At 32.5% G+C, this 16,837-nt stretch overlaps 3 protein-coding genes across 4 annotated transcripts in view; all 3 read right to left on the bottom strand.

Moving 5' to 3' along the window:
- LOC143452801 (deoxynucleoside triphosphate triphosphohydrolase SAMHD1-like) overlaps positions 1-11,758 on the bottom strand; it is a 63,047-nt gene extending 51,289 nt beyond the window's left edge. For both annotated transcript variants that reach the window (XM_076953912.1, XM_076953913.1), the window contains exons 1-4: positions 11,605-11,758; positions 11,229-11,389; positions 10,884-10,996; positions 10,328-10,425 (exon numbers count right to left, since the gene is read on the bottom strand). In XM_076953912.1, coding sequence (XP_076810027.1) covers positions 10,328-10,425; positions 10,884-10,996; positions 11,229-11,389; positions 11,605-11,676 — 444 coding nt within the window. In that variant the 5' untranslated portion in view covers positions 11,677-11,758. The remainder of the gene's footprint in view (positions 1-10,327; positions 10,426-10,883; positions 10,997-11,228; positions 11,390-11,604) is intronic.
- Positions 4,137-8,086, bottom strand: LOC143452808 (deoxynucleoside triphosphate triphosphohydrolase SAMHD1-like). Its single transcript, XM_076953924.1, has 10 exons — positions 8,011-8,086; positions 7,559-7,606; positions 6,923-7,087; positions 6,068-6,159; positions 5,427-5,547; positions 5,230-5,361; positions 5,074-5,148; positions 4,565-4,699; positions 4,363-4,454; positions 4,137-4,240 (listed from the first exon to the last, which is right to left on the bottom strand). Coding segments are annotated over exons 1-10 (894 nt in total). The 5' UTR covers positions 8,044-8,086; the 3' UTR covers positions 4,137-4,239.
- LOC143451679 (deoxynucleoside triphosphate triphosphohydrolase SAMHD1-like) lies at positions 8,024-9,968 on the bottom strand. Its single transcript, XM_076952396.1, has 5 exons — positions 9,960-9,968; positions 9,627-9,691; positions 8,936-9,069; positions 8,748-8,815; positions 8,024-8,159 (listed from the first exon to the last, which is right to left on the bottom strand). Exons 1-5 carry the CDS (start codon positions 9,966-9,968, stop codon positions 8,118-8,120), a joined length of 318 nt encoding a protein of 105 aa, XP_076808511.1. The 3' UTR covers positions 8,024-8,117.
- Positions 11,759-16,837: the final 5,079 nt, after the last annotated feature.

Here is a 16,837-nt window from a genome sequence, read left to right as displayed (position 1 = left end):
TCTTCCTGTGACATAAATTGCTGTCAACGTATAAGGTCTCGGTAATCAGTTGTGCCGCAACCGAAATGCCTCGTCCCCTACAAAATGAAACTCTGGAGTCAGGTCTGTGAAGTACCCAGCTATCTTTGTCAGTTATACTTGGCTATTTATACAATATTAACAAATTGCCAACTAATAGTTTAATTCTTTTTACTACGTTTCCGACATAATGAAGCGCCAATTATTGGCAGGACAGATTTGGTATTTGAAGCATGATTGTTTGTTTGTTTGTTTGTATACTCACCATCATTTGGACGCCTACTTGGTCACCCGTCAAAACCATCAATATTACCTGTGCGGAAGATTCGGGCTAACACAAATACTAACAATTACGAACTCGAATAAAGTATTACTTAAACATTTATCGACTTTGGTAAGAAAGGATGATCTAGTTTCATGGTTAAGTTAAACTATAGGATCAACATTCCTTACAAAAACGTTATTCACTTAATAATGAAAGCCGATTCACTTTGTTGTTATAATTAGAGGCGAGAATATACAATCGTTAGTTACCCATTTAATGTCAGAAAAAAAAAACCTAAATACAGAGCCTTATTAAGACTGTGATGGGCGGGAGCTAAAAGGTATCAAGGGACCTATATGGAGTTTTATCTCTACCATTTGATACAAAACAAAATTCAGACAGAATATTTACAAATAGTATTTCCCCAAACGTGTAATAAAAATTGCTTATTTTTTAAATATTTAACCAACACATTCTCTATAAATCATATTTCAAAATTTCGATTAAAGCAAATATACATAGGCCAAGGCTATAATAAGGTAGTTCAACTACGGCTTTACATTAGGGGAATTACCTCTAAACACAACTTTTTTGCTTCTTCGTAAATTACAATCAATTAACTACATTGTTTGACGACCTAAGTTATTTTTATAAACCAAGGTGTTTATTTGCTAAATTTTTTGTATGCTGCTCTGCATACTACTTTAGATTGAGCGTTTATAAGTGCAAATTCTTTCTGCAGTTTAATTTTTCATAATAGTTGTTCTTTTTAATCCAATATGGTGCAAAGTAGCCCAGCTTCATTGCGTTCTACAAATGAAAGCCACGCCCACCAGCCAAGTTTGGTTTAACAGAAAAACAAGTGATGTTAAAGATTTAAGATAAAGTTAGTTTTGCAAATACGCCGTTTAGCGAATGCAAGTCAAACTAAGCCACGTATAGGTTATATACATGACATGATATTTTCATGAGTTTATTAAATCGCTTTTCATGAGTTTAAGTGTTATGTAAGAATGGGTCTGCCATACATAGGTTGTATTAATTTTCTGCAGTCTGCAAGCACGACAGCAAACAACAATGGGTTGAGCAATAATGATTCTTACATGATTTATAATCCTCTTTGTACCATTTTCGACAACAATTCAAGTAAAACTACAAAATAGAAACGGAAATAACGCTCTGTAGCAAGGACTCGAAAACGTCTAAAACGGTTCGCTCCGTATCAATCAGTGAAATATCCCTAAGTAAGTAGAGCAAAAACACTTTTCAGACCAAAGATGAAAAAGCTAGGTAGGAATAAATAAATCACAGGCATTCCAACATCAGTACAAAATTTATCACTGTAAAGTTTAAAAACTTTTCTTTTAAGCACGGCATCTTCATTTTGGTTACGAATTTAACATCTTTGGCGTTAAAAATTGTAATTTCATTACTCGTAAGCAAACGTTTGACAATTAGGCTAATGTAATGTAATGTAACTGTTGCATGTCTAGGCCTGTAATGGAACAAGTGAGTTAAGTAAAAGAAAGCTACAGTATATGAGGAATCAAAAAAATCAGCAAACAAATATCCAATTTTGCTTGGGGAAAAAATTTTTGAAAGCCACTTTAGACATATGAAATCACCGCTTTGAATTTATTTGCAATATTTATTTTGAAAAGTTGTTCTTGTACTATTAACTGTATTGCCAAGGTCACGGAACAATTTTCTGCAAAGTTCGAATAAAACTCAATTGAAAAACCATTTAATGTCCCATAATGTCAATAATTGTGAAAAAACAATTACCTCGTCTAACACAAAAATACGATTAAGGTATGCGAAAGTTTCACACTGCTACATATTTCATATAGTTACACCTGGAGAAGCAAGATTAAGCTTGCAAAAGTTGATAGAAATAAATTAAACTTAACCTTTGAGGTGCTTTGTTGTTCTACTATTGCTTTTATACTACTACACAGTATAAAAGGACTACAGTACCGTAAATTTCATGTTTATCGGCATTTGCATTTTGCGATAAAGGATTTGCCTGATAGTATGTCAATCAAGTGAAGATTTGACAAAAAATCACCTACTTACAGACTTTAGTGGTAAACACCTTTATTTTTTATAAAGGCGTCAGTATTCAGGTGGGCCTATTCTCGCCAGTGGTCCTGGGGCTGCAACCTCATCGCTCCCCGCGTTAATCCGCTACTGCTTAAATATCACAAAGGAATGTGAAAACAAAAGTACCTGGCTGCCCTTGTTAGTTATACTTGGCTATATTTACCAATAACACAAATTGCCAGTTAATAATTTATTTCAACTAACCACGTTTCGATGAATTACTCTGACATAACGAATTGTTCATTTAATTATTAGCAGGACAGATTTGTTATTTAAAGCATGACTATTTGTTTGCATATTTCACCACTATCAGGCGCCCACTTAATGCCTGTCAGAACCAGTTTACTTATGAAAGTAAAACTTTTCAGGCCCAGTGCGTGGCGATAGCAATAAGTTTTCGAAGTAATCACTCCAAATAGCCTCCGACGAGTGAACATTTGTAAACGAAAAACGAGGAACCAACTGCAAAGAAGTGCCCAGAACAGGAATATTGTATATAAAGTTATTTTAGTAACACTAAAAGGACTTTTTAGTTATAGTTAGGTGTTGAGTGACTACTTTTCATTATGTCCTCTATATATTTTCTACAAATTGTACCAAACTTATGTGTAATCGCTTTCATGCAGTTTAAAACTAATATAAATCAATTTAACGCAGTCTAGACATTACCACATATTGACGCAGGTTGTCAGGCATTCAGCGATTTTACTACAAGACCACTGATTTAAGGTAAGCTACCAAAGAGTAAAATCGGTAAAATTCAAACTACAACGCTGTATACCACCGCCTATGATTTCGAAGTATCGTATATACAGTATCTCTATATTTGGCATAAATGGCATTGCATCAAGTTAAAGAGTTTGGATTGCACGTACGGCTAATGTACTGCAACCTGTGTGATAATTACAAAGTAATTCTGAGGCAGTATAAAATAAACAGCTTTGATTTTTAAGCCTTTATTTATGTGATACCAGATATCATATTATCAACAATATAGATTGTAAAAGTGATTTTATTAATCTAACTAAATCATTATATAAAATGTTGCAATCAAACTAAAATGTTTAAAACTACTACCAAATTACGCCTATAAGCTTTAATCTAACTGTACTACAACCAAAAACCAATTAATACATTTCATATATCCTAAAATGTAGAACAAAATAGCCGACAACAACCAATTTTATTTTCCTGTGCAATTAAAATTGTCAGGAGAATTACCCATTTAAGCATTTAATTTATGTTAATTATATTAAAGGAATAAACTAAACGTGAGGAAAATTTTATAACATGAACATCAAGAGTAAGATTACGGCCAAGATCGTATTTACCTATCAGTACTTATAAAAAAATACGAAAACTTATTGCTTTGATGAAATTATTAGAACAATTTTGAACTTATTCCAATGATGATATTATTCTGTTTTTGAAGTAAAAATGCGTTCCAATTTAAACTTTGCTGAAGCTGGATAGAAATAAGATAAGATAACATAATTATGTCATTTCCGATATATGCTGTCAACTCTGACTTATGAACACAAGAACAGTTAAAGTAATTAATACCAGAAGCATCTTAATACGCTATTTGAATTTGAATGTTTAAATGTTTAAATGTTTAAATGTTTAAATGTTTAAATGTTTAAATGTTTAAATGCTTAAATGTTTAAATGTTTAAATGTTTAAATGTTTAAATGTTTAAATGTTTAAATGTTTAAATGTTTAAATGTTTAAATGTTTAAATGTTTAAATGTTTAAATGTTTAAATGTTTAAATGTTTAAATGTTTGAATGTTTGAATGTTTGAAGAACTGTTAACAGTTTACAGTACTAACTAAGGCTTTTTCTCTTCTTCTTCCTATAAAAAATAATTTATGTTAAGTGAATACTGTAGCACAATCTAAAAAAGCAGAAAAACGTATGAAAAGCAGATGCACGTTGGCTTATTCTTGAGTATGGTGATAATATGACAACACTTACTAGATACCGTTTTTACCACGCCAAATTTCAAAGTACTCTTTAGCTTTTTGACGTTTTGCAGAATCTTTGCAAAAAACTTGTAGTTCGCGATCCTATATATACATAAGAGGACCATTAACAAATTACTGTATGCATATCAAAAGCAAGCCAAATGAGGTAATCTTTTATGTTTAAAAACTATAAAGTTTGACTTGATTCTAACCTGGAAGATTCTTGGAAGCATATCAGAAATTTTTTCAGCTGGAATTCTGTCAGGAGTATCGGGTTTATCCTTAGAATAAAATCTAAAATGGTCCAGAGGGTTTTCCTTTTTCATGCCATAATCAAATATCCGTTCCTATTAGAATAATAAACGTTTAACTTCATGTTATGTCTTGTGTACAAACATTGTTTAGGAAAATGCGTATGTTAAGCTATACAAGAAACAAAATGCGACTCGGATTCGATTCCTGGTTGCGCTATAGATGCAATGCCCTTGTGCAAAGCAAGGTATAAACAACGCTTGTTCCTGTTCAGTGGTCTTCATGAACAGTTTCAAATTCGGGCAATATGATATATAACAAACATGTGGGTAAAGCGGAACTTGCACAAGAAAATAGCTCGGGAACTTGTAACCAATAAAAAATCATCGCTGAATTTAAGTAGTGCAAAGACTCTGCTTAGTTCGAGGATCAATATTATGAAACTATACATATTATATACTATTCTTACGTTGACTGCTATATCATCTTTTTCCAAATCTTTGTCCTGAACTAATTCTGCAATTTCAGCTTCCACTTGAGAACGCTATGCCAATACAACAAAAACATTAGCAAATTAAATGAAAACCGAAATTAGTATCACAAAATTACAATCTTATTCTAATACCGTTTGGTTTGCATTTGGTTTGAAATTTCCAACTTGTTTGTAAAAATCACGACAAAGTATTCGATTCAGGATTTTCCGTGCTGCTTCCATGGGCGCAGATCGATCTTCTGAATGCAATATTTGGTAGAAAATCTAAAACACACAATTAATTGACAAAAATAGAATATTTTAAGAAGCGTTTTCAAAACTATTCTCACATTATCAGTAAGTTTTTCAAAGGCAAACATGTCATTGATAGTTTCAGAAATTTTCAACTTTTTTCCGTCTTTGCCAAAAATCAAGGGCTGATCATTTGCAAGAACCATGGCATCACATATCCTAATAGAAAAAATACAAATTGTTAAAGTAATTTAAGAGCAAAAATATGTTCTTGTAATTTTGCCGCATAGCGATACAATACAATATACTCAACTCAAACTTTTCGGCATATGACCGGAGAAAAACTTTGTTAACATTTCATATTACTGCAGTTCATTTATAGCATGTACAGTGTTGTAATTTATTATTCATGTATATAGTTAGGCATGACTTTGTATGCCTTACTGGCTTACTGCATAAATCATTTTGCATAAATCGATTTATTTGTTATCTAAAGTTTGTTGTTGAGAATACTGCTTCAGAAATCGAAATTTTGGAACACGTTTTCCCCCAGCAATGAAATAAAATCAAGGCCTGAGGTACCATAGTATTCAGAACTTTACTTCACTTCACTGTTTCCGACTCATATTATAGATTCTAAAGGGGATGTCGCATTACACTTGAATTAACATGCGTAAATTTGAATGGTAGAATGCTATACTACTTCAACGTGCTTTTAATAAATCATTTGTGCCCTTACATTTCATCTATTGCTGAACATATTCTGTGCTGGTAAGCTCGTCTATGCAATAAGCATCGAACATGGAACAGTTCATGAAGATTCATGTATTCCTATATAAAGTAGTGCAAAAGCAATAAGCAAAGTATAAATTATTGTTGTAAAATGCAAATGTTATATAGCACACCATTTAAGCGGGTTTTTGAAATGCACATATACACTATTTATATATAGGAAAAAAACTTTTACTTAGGCTGTTTATATTTATTTACTTCTCGAGTTCTTATTTATGTACAGCATTTCATTTTGGTGGTTTTAGATTTTTTAATCAAAAATTTTGTTTTTGCTTTTACATTTTAGCCAAGTGACAGCAAGCATTTACATTTAGAGTGGATCAAAATATATGTTTTATTTGCAAACATCACATTCCTTTATCGCAAAGCTTAACTAAATTCAGGAGCAATAACAAGGAATGCAGAATATTATTAATCATTTTACCTTGCGTGTATTTTTAGACTTACTAAGTATGTTTTTATTTAACACAAAATTTTTCGAAATACGTAGGCCTATATACATTATAATTATTGAGATCTGGTGATAATAAAATATTACTTTATTTTAATAATAAATAATAGTAGACATAAACCAGGTATTTATGCTAAATTTCACCGAATATAAGCCTTTTGATATGTAAGAATGACTTTTATATATAGGTGAGAAGCAAAGTCATTATGTTTTATGATGTTGTAACGAATATATCCTGTCTGTACTGTAGTTGGATTGATTTTTCGGTCTATACTTGGTTTGATATCGTGTGTTTTTATAGATGTAAAGCTAATATGAATTATTCCTAGTTAATCATAGTTTAAAACTTACTTTGTCACGTTGGCATATCTGCATATCCTTTCCATCTGGCAGCACTTTGAGAAATTTCATGAAACGTTTGTGATCAAAGCTATTTTTTATGCCCAAGTGATGGCAATCACGGGCAAAGTAATCCCATTTGTCAACGTCAACTTTGTTTCGATCATTTGAGACAATCTAGAAATACAAATGTAATTTGAACATATTGTAGCCTGTCCTTAATCAATACCTATTTCCCCTGAAATATTATTGTATATTAATAGTAAATAACGTGACAGCCTTGTTAACTTCATTTTATTAATTAATCAATAATTTTTATTGAGCCCAACCAAGTCCTATTAAAAATTTACCGCAACATCAAAGCAAAATGTGACAACAGTTTTTAATAAAAAACATTAATACAGTGTCAAATAAAAAATTAAATGTAAAAAAGATGTGACCACCAACGCCAAGAAAACAATAATACAATACTTAAAATAGGTAGAAAACAGTATAAACGATGAACCAAAAAAACTTTTTCCAAAAAAATAGTCATAATTTCAATTACACGTTTTCTTATTTTAGATACTGCGTGTAGATTTGGATATTATTTAAGTTTTGCGATACAGTACATAATAAGTTCTCTCTCAAAATTACTCAATTTGTTACCTCATAAAAGAAACCTTTTTCCCGGGGTCTTCCTCTGTACTTCCAATCCTATATACCAAGCAGCGTAAGCAATTGTTTATTAAGTAAGTATTAATTTTTACAAATTTTACCTGACAAAAAAGTTGTTACCAAATCGTTTTTCAAACTCGATTTACTGTAAGTCAATTAAAATAAAATTTTAGCTAATCCAATCGAAGTTATATGACTTCAACCAGGTAAAATCAGCACTATTAATTTTTAAAGATTTGTTTATGTCACACAATATACGTACTGCACCAAATTCGTTAGGCAACCGTTCATGAACATTTATGATAAAATTAATGAACATATAAAGAGTGTAGAATCTACAGTCGCCTCGTGTTGCAGGCAGCAATTTACAACATTTTACTTTATATCAAGACCATTATATATATATATATTGTATACATAAATATATTAAAATATTTTTGTACCGGGTCTGTAGCATTTAAAGGTCCCATTATCATCTCTTTTATGAAATCAAGATCTTCTTCTGTGTTCAAACCTGCTTTTTCAAATTCCGCTTTCAATTTGTTTTGATTCAGCAAATGATCACAAGCATGTCACAAGATGCTTTTTCGTGCTAAAGTAAGTGATGGTACAAACAATGGTGAAATGGTATGATATATAATGTAGTTTTGTATGATCTTAAATTTGAAAGCTACCTACAGTATAGTAATCTGGATGAAATTTTAATGAAAACTTAATATAAGATTATGACGAGATATAGCTTCTTCTCATTCAGGCATGAACGCCGTGAAGACTTTACAGAAGTTGGGTCAAAAAGCATAGATTTTTGTTTTTACCAATCAAAGTTTAACTGCAAATTTTTGAACTCAAATCGCAGCCAAATGCAATCTGAGTTATCAAAAACTTCATTAAACATACTTTTTTGAGACAGGAACGCAAAAAATATTAAACTTGTTAGTACGTTTACTTATATTAAACTAGTACGTTTACTTTCTAAGTGGCAGTTTCCTGCACCTCGCCCGGCGTCCATTCATTCAAGAATTGGACTAAAATTTTCTATCGTTTTTTTTTTAATTATTGACAATATTCTTGAACTTTCGTCACAGCTCAAACTTGATGAGTAACAGCATTGAATTTTAACCCATACTTATCTATATAAGTGCATATAATGTATACACAGTATATGCAAGCCAAAACTTACTTTCCAATCATTAATTCCAACTCTAGGAAGAAATTTGTTATCAAACATATGTGAGTATGGACCATGACCTACAACGGAATTCAATATTTGGATTAATTTTGTTCAGGTTATTAAAATGTTAATGCAGTTTCCATGCAATATAGAAAACAAACTACAGGTTGTGGTCTCATATTATCGAAAAAGCTAACCAAGATCATGGCAGAGGCCAGCAATTTCCACACAAAGAACATCTTTTTCATTAATTAACTTATTTTTATCATCAACTGATTGAGCTTCTTGTGCTTGCAAGTGACGAGCAAGTTCCCCAGCCAAGTGACATGTCCTATCAAAACAAAGTAAATTTTAAGGGGTCAATACCCAACTGAAAGAGATAGGCTTTTCAATGCAAAGTACATTAAATCAAGACGCTACTGTCGCAAATTCACATCATAAACCTACACTGAATTTTGGCTTGCAACGACATCTAGGTTATGACTGTCTGCAGTCTTAATTTGGACAAAATCCATGTACTCAGTTTTCTATAACAGCTACCTAAATTTTACAGCAAGTTTTGAACTTAAAAATTTAGAACAAATACACCTAAAAACCGAAAAATCAAACCCTCAAAAAATGTACAATTTAGCCTAAACCTGGAACCAGCTGTCGCCAAAACAACAACAAAACTAGTTCACATCGACGTCACATGCGCATTGGACCGGAAAATTTCTTACTTTTTTTAATATGACGCATTGAGTACGAACACGTAATAATCACTGTGTTGCCGGCTCAAAATTGTCTTTATATTGGGAAGTGAGCCCTAATAGGGCCGCTCTTATAGCCCCTTATAGCCCTTATCCTTAATTTTGAGCCGGCAACACAGTGATTATTACGTGTTCGTACTCAATTGCAATCGTAATCGCTTGCAATTTTACTTGACATTCCAGATTAAACAAGATCAACAGATGCTAAAATTAGTATTAAGGATTAATTAACATGTATTTTTGAAATTATCACGTGAAAAGTATAATACCGGGACCGACTGATATTTCTTGAAAAAAGAAATTTGGTACTTTTTTCAAAAGTATAGTATATACTTTTTTCAAAAGTACCGACGATACCAATATCGGTTGAAAAAGTACCGTGGTACAGTAATTCACCTATGCTTATGTGGTGCCCAGCTTTTATCCTAGTCCTTAACTTCACCATAAACTAGGTGAGATAATACTTTTTTACAAATGCCATGATATTAAATCTTTGTGTAAACAGCCACAAATATAGAAAAACATATCAGCATCATTGCAATACTTTTTTCGCTTGCTAGATGCCATATCTCAAACAACACTTTATACTTTCAGCAAATCTGTTCACACAGAGAAATATTAATAGAAAAATAGATAATAAGGTTGATATGATACAGAAATGCTGGTCTTATAGTTGAAGGTGATTGCCTAAAACTGCTGATTCTGTTACTAACACCACCTTTGATAGTTTAAACATCTGATGTGATGGAGAAAATATGATTTCATTGTTGAATTCAGTGACCTCGAATTAGATAAAATTAGTTATAAAAACCAAGACCAGAAAAAAATTATTTTGTAGACCTGTGAATACAACATCAAATTACATACAGTCCATTTGTGATTCTCCTCAAACTTAGGAAGGAATTTCATATCAAACATATGGGAATAAGGACCATGACCTGAAAAATAACTATGTTTTACTGTACGTGTAAAATATTAAAAAGTAATGATAACAATAACAAAACATGAAAATTCACAAGATCAAAATAAAGTTTTATATAATCAGTTTTCCTAATCATTACATCAATGCCAGCCTTAGTAGGCTCACAATATTTTTTGTGGTGTACTCAAATGACCCCAGAAATGGGGGTAAATTGGGTATAGAGAAGTCATCTCGAAAAGGGTTGTTTTTTATTTAGAAGAAAGAAATTATGTTTTTAAAACTACATTGTTGGAAAGTAGATGCAAGTAATGTCATGTACAACCACAAACATCAAATTAAATGAACCCAAACAAATTTTATTAAATGCTATCGGTGGAAAATTACTTAAATCAAATAATATATAGTATCATACTATGTATTAATATATACATGGCACAAAAATATTACTACGAGATTAGCTGGAAAATCAATTACCAAGATCGTGACAAAGGCCAGCAAGCTCAATACAAAGCACATCTTTATCATCAACTAATGCAGGATGCTGTGCTTTTAAGTGACGAGCAAGTTCACCGGCTAGGTGGCATGTTCTACCAATACAATAAAGTTAAATACCAAAACTACAAGGTTATATATTTTAAATAATCTTCTCCATCTTACATTATTATCATAACGATTTCTGATTTTCTAGTTTAAACCATACCTTTGCAAAAATATAGTTTGAGAAACCTTTTAAACAATGTCTACTCATATTATACCAATGAAGGTTTTACAAGCATTTTAGCAGATATGCTGGTCCAAAAAAAAACAAATCAGTGATACCCAATACAATGCTCAAATCGGTTGTGAGATGCTCCTGGATAAACAAAGTAAGTTGCTCCAAGTTGTTTGATATTTCTGAGCCTTTGGAATTGTGGTGTGTCGATTACCTTCACCAACAGAGGGTGAAGTTGTATGTGACCATGGACTGGATCATTAAAGCACTGAGCACATATGTATAATATATTTACCATAAATTTGAATATTTTTGTAAGTTACAATCAAAAAGATATGTATATTGTATAAACAAATTTTTAAGTTCAAATTAAAAAAAGAAACTGTATAAGAAATTTTCCTATGCAGAGATAAAATTAGTTACGCTTGTTCAATGCTTAGAAACTAACAACCACAACTGAATACAAATTAGTCTATTCCAAACCTTTGCATTTAATTGAATGGTTCTATCATTCTGAGCCCGAATGAAGTAAGGGGAACTATCCATGTTGTTCATATCGTTGAGAAATCCAAAATGTAGCCAGGCAAAAGTAAAGCTCCAGAATTACATTTAACCATAGCAAAAAAAGGTTCACCAAGATTTCTGAAATGTGAAAGAAAGCACAATTTATGGAAGTTCGCTAAACACCAGATAAGGCTACAGCAGTATTGCACAATAACAAAAACAACAGTTAGCGTTAGCCTAAACTGCAAATATATTATATCATACACAACACTAATTTTTCAATATGCTTAAGCTGGCAACCAGCAAGTCCTTGGAATACATGAAAATGCAATCATGAAAACGAAATGACTATTTCACAGGCGCCTGATTATCGACGTTGAAAAATCACGTTACGATAAGTGGCAGTTTTTCATCAATAGGTTTATGTACTAACTCATCGTTTTTGGAGAAGGAAAGAGCTCTATTGGATTAGTGGTTGGTGTTGGGGCTAGTAAGCTGGAGCTTTAGGTTTCGAATCCTGCTGACAACAGCTTTTTCCTAGTGGAAAATGGTTTAGTATCGTTGGTGTTTATTACAATGAAAAATTAAATTAAATATAATTAAAAAATCCATTTTGACTCAGAAAATTAATCACAAGTTTAACAAGTTTTAATTGTTTTCACTTCACGAATTGGAATTTAGGGAAATTATGTTTTAAGAGTAATTTAGTCACATAGTTCGAGAAAATTAGGTTCAAATTAATTTAGGGTTTGCAAAAGTAGTATATACAGTAGTTGGAAATTGGCATATTATAAACTAAATTGGAAAGTTTGCAGTTTTTAACCGAATTACTGTAACGAGGTATTTTTTTGTACTGACACCAGTACTTCAGGACAAAAGTTAAGAATCTCTGCAACGAATTACTCTTTTCAAGAAATTTCAGTCGGTTCCAGTACTCGCTACTCGGTACTTTACACGTGATAATTTCATAATTTTAACAAGTATGTTTTCAAAAATACATGTTAATTAATCCTTAATACTAATTTTAGCATCTGTTGATCTTGTTTAATCTGGAAATGTCAAGTAACATTGCAAGCGATTAACGTCACATATGTTTTGACCTGAAGTAACCTTTACTGGGGGCATAATAGCGGCAAACATTGCATTTGCAGCAGCATCTTTTACACAGAAAGTACCGGTACCGAACTACCTTTTTAAAATAGTTCCGAATACCGGAACCGTCGGTACATATTTTGCCAAGTACAGGTACCGTTAGCGACGGTACTCTAAAAGCACCGACTCCACACGGCTGCTCCCAACGCACAGCAGCCCACCACTAAACTAAACTTTGGAAATTCATTTTTTGAAATATATAGGTGACGTCATTTCGTGAAGTCATATCATAGAAATCTAACAACATTTGGTATTAGTATCTTATCGTTATACATTCCAAACTATCGTTTATGTAAATTTGCACGACGCGCTAGATAATGGCGATTATGGAAAATAATGGAATTGAAAAATTGTGGTAACCAGTATTTCCATTGTTGTTATAATTTATAACATCAGTTCTTTTCAAGGTGGGTCACGATCCTAACCCGGAATAATCTAATGTCGAAAACTTAATAAACATCTTAACTATTTTTTTATAAATTCTTGAATTTTGTTTAATACAGTACTAATGTCTAAACATACTCAAGCTCCTAAAGTCATAACAGTAATGTTAACACGGTCGTACGTAATGTTTCAGGCAGTCCAACTTTGCCTGATTTAGTATAGCAAGCAGACGAAGATCCTGCAGGAGTGCTAACTTAAATTGGGGAGTTTAACAGCCTAATATTTACCGAGCTTCATGAAGCTCGGTAAATGAAGTCATCTCTGCTTACGTTGTAGTTCACTCTGGTAAAAACTTATACGTTAAAAATCACTCAGGTTCCATTTTAGCGCACTTTTGCATTGCAAAGAACTGACAGCAAAAATCGCAATACTTGGTTTCCAGTGAAATTTCAAACCCTCCAATGAAATTAAAGGGTTTCCAAGAAATTTGGGGATATCTTTTTTGTCTTTTCCTAGCGTTAGTGTGTCGTTTCCAATAACATCTTATCGCTCTCCGCTACTGGTTCTGATATGTCTGTTTTATAAAAGGTTCCTTTAATGTTATATTGAGATGACTATTTCCACTATTAACTGTGACTCACATCTGTTCACCTATTTTCAGATGGGAGCCAACTCAGCCAAGAAACTTTTAGGTATCAGCCCACTTAAAACAAACAATTGATAATAGCAATATGTATTATTATTATTACAGAAAATTTTATATTTTCAGGTTAACAAGAAGATATACTCATGCTTAAACAGCGCCTCAGTTAATACTAAGCAGACATCTGGAAAAATTACATTCAGCACACAATAGTCAAGTTCAATTAACTAGAGGTTATAGGTTACTCACTATAACACTCGACTAATCCTTTTCTTGACCTCAACAACTCTGCTTTTGAGATGGAAAACGGCTACATACATACAGGTTGGCAGAGTATAAAGAAACCATTAGGCCTAACTAAATACAACAAGTATAAAATGCACACAGGAAGTGGTGTAATTAAGGTGTAAGTATTTTAGAATACACATTTGATATTTACGATAATTTACTTTTTTCAAGTATAATAGCTTTTTATGTCATTTCAAAAATTAGTATTTAACTGTAATATACCAAGACAAAAGGCTGAATTAGCCTACACTGCTTACGTTTTATAGAAAATAGCGATATAGCCTATGTAATGCTGAAAGCACGCAGTTAGTCTTAAAGTGCTGTTTACATGTAACATTTCAACAGCAATTAAATTTGATGTTGATAAAATCAATGATATAATGTATATTTATCGGCTTTTAACCTGTTATACAAATATATGTTACATCGTCAGCAATCCGGCACTTAAAGTGCCAATAAAACCAATTGGTTTTGAGCCAGTTTCGTAAAATCACTTATTTGTTGCATTTCTGCCTTTTACCTGATGCATGGGTAATATATGACGGAAGTTTAAATGAGGACACCTCTTTTTATATTTACTCAAATGAAATAACAGTGGAAATCACATCAAACAGAAAAGAAAGAATACCCGAACATGGATTCAATTCACCTAAATGGGGATTTTCAAACCACAGTGAGAACAGTTTCGTCGCCTTCACAATTAAAGCGGTCACACAATAAAAAATATTAGACTAAAAAGGTGTTTCAGTGAACGAGTACAGTAATAGCTCAAAACGGTTTGAAATACAATAAAAAGCACGTTAAATCGACTCCTCTTATTAAAATTCAGGAAATTTTTTTAACTCGAAATGTTTCTGTGGTCTGCAAGGCATAACTATTAGGTTCATGAACTATCGAAATGAGCCGAAAAATCATTGATTGAGACGTAATCACCACCGTGATGTGTTTCGTTAATGTTTTGTTATGGGCTAGAAACGACAAACAATGATTTTGCATTCTATAAATAATTTAACCTCTCTTGTCACGTGAACTCCATTGCAGAACATTTGAAAACTGGATTCGGGAGTATCAAGATACCAGTCATTGCGTAAAGAAAAGTGAAACGTGAGAAATTAAAGCGATGAAATTACATATTGTTGGGACAAAAGCAGTCAAACTTATACAGAGACTCTATAGAAAGACTCTACAAGTCTACAGCACTTTATGATAAATTAGTAACCTAGCCTGTAGGCAATATTGATAGTGGGCTACTGTAAGCCTGTAGTAAACGGGTATAGCAGACAGTCCATGGTTTAGTTCATTATCACAGTGTATGGTATCGCCTTTAGATTAAACAAATTTAAAACGTTTCATAAAAAAGTATCTGCTTGAAACTCGTAAGTTAATAAAAAGGATTAAAAATACAACTATTATTGCCTGTCAAATTCATATGGCATAATCGACCAAGATTACCAGTTTTGGACGGATTGCAGTATATATTAACTTTTACCTTCGAGTTTACTTTTTAGTTTACTTTTACCTTTTACTTTTACTTTTACCTTTTACTTTTACCTTTTACCTTTTACCTTTTACCTACTTTTACCTTCGAGTTAACAAGCTTCCGCTGTAATTAAACAGAAGAAAAAGTTTGTTCACACACCTCTGTTATCAGCGGTTGCATAGAATGAAAGCATTTTTTAAAAATTATTTCAAAAATTACGTGGTGTTTTTTGTGTTATTATGTTTGTCTAAAATTTTTTAAGGTTTTGTTTTTATACTTTTGTTGTAAATCTTTTGAATGTATTTTGCAGATCTGAAGAAAGTAATTATACAAATATAAAGTTTTAAAACTAACAGCAATGCTCAGTGCAGAAAAGGTGCTTAAACTGCTGGCAAATGAATTACAAATTAATCCTCGGGATTGTGGTGTCCCTAACGAAGTACGGTTGGAAGAAGGCGAGCTGTTAAGCAAAATTCAAATGCGCTTAGGGAACGCCAAACAGAAATATGCAGTCAACTTCGAACATTTCAAATGTTTTTGGGGCTTTGAAATCGGCGACTGCAATGGCTGTCAACTCCTTCACTTGTTTGTTTCCCTTGTCAATGATCCAAGAATTCTTCAAAACGGAAATTGCGTTGTATTCTCTGTACGAAGAGTGTACAGATTTGCGTTATTGGTTTATAAGCCAAACTGGATAGAAATAATAACAATGCCTGTCGAAGACCGTACCTACAGATATCTCTTTCATAAACTCTTTGATGACTACTCGGTGAATTTTCACAAATACCACATCGAACAAGTGCAACAACTTCGATCAATTTTGCCCGAAAAACTTCAAGACTTCATGAAACGACCACTTGCTGATAAAGTTTCGTGCAGATACACGGAAGCTTTTTTAGGAGTTTTAATTAACATTGCTGGAAGATACTGTGACGATGAACATATCCAAAGCGAAGATTGGTTGTTAAATCGAGGGATCATTCCGGTTTGTCTTAAATTGGCAGTTGATTCTGCACAGTCAGGCAAACTCGAAAAAGTCATGCATTATATAGACATTTAAACTTTGATGATGTGAAGGAGGATTTTGTTTCAAACTTCCGTGCAAAACATGGAAGGCAACCTCGTTCAAAGGAAATTTATCTCAATTTTCGAGCAAAGAGAGCAGAAAGCGAGACGGCAGTGGCGATCGATATACTATCCCAGTAAGTCGCCATTTTGATAGATGTTACCCATTGAAAGATTTACTATATTGTTTACTTCAAGGG

This window comes from Clavelina lepadiformis, chromosome 4 (assembly GCF_947623445.1).
Source record: "Clavelina lepadiformis chromosome 4, kaClaLepa1.1, whole genome shotgun sequence".
In the NCBI taxonomy this organism is placed as follows: Eukaryota; Metazoa; Chordata; class Ascidiacea; order Aplousobranchia; family Clavelinidae; genus Clavelina; species Clavelina lepadiformis.
The sequence above is the reverse complement of the archived record's forward strand: the minus strand, read 5'-3'. Positions and strand labels throughout refer to the sequence as shown.

Excerpts from the sequence above, each read along its gene's own strand:
- LOC143451679 (XM_076952396.1), bottom strand. Across the intron at positions 9,070-9,626 it reads GCGATTACGATTGCAATTGA|GACATGTCACTTGGCTGGGG; the intron begins GTACGAACACGT and ends TTGTTTTGATAG. Across the intron at positions 8,160-8,747 it reads TTGGAATTAATGATTGGAAA|CACGAAAAAGCATCTTGTGA; the intron begins GTAAGTTTTGGC and ends CACTTACTTTAG.
- LOC143452808 (XM_076953924.1), bottom strand. The coding sequence starts at position 8,043 with ATGATAATGGGACCTTTAAATGCTACAGACCCG. Across the intron at positions 6,160-6,922 it reads AGATATGCCAACGTGACAAA|GAATACATGAATCTTCATGA; the intron begins GTAAGTTTTAAA and ends TACTTTATATAG. Across the intron at positions 5,362-5,426 it reads TTGAAAAACTTACTGATAAT|ATTTTCTACCAAATATTGCA; the intron begins GTGAGAATAGTT and ends TGTGTGTTTTAG.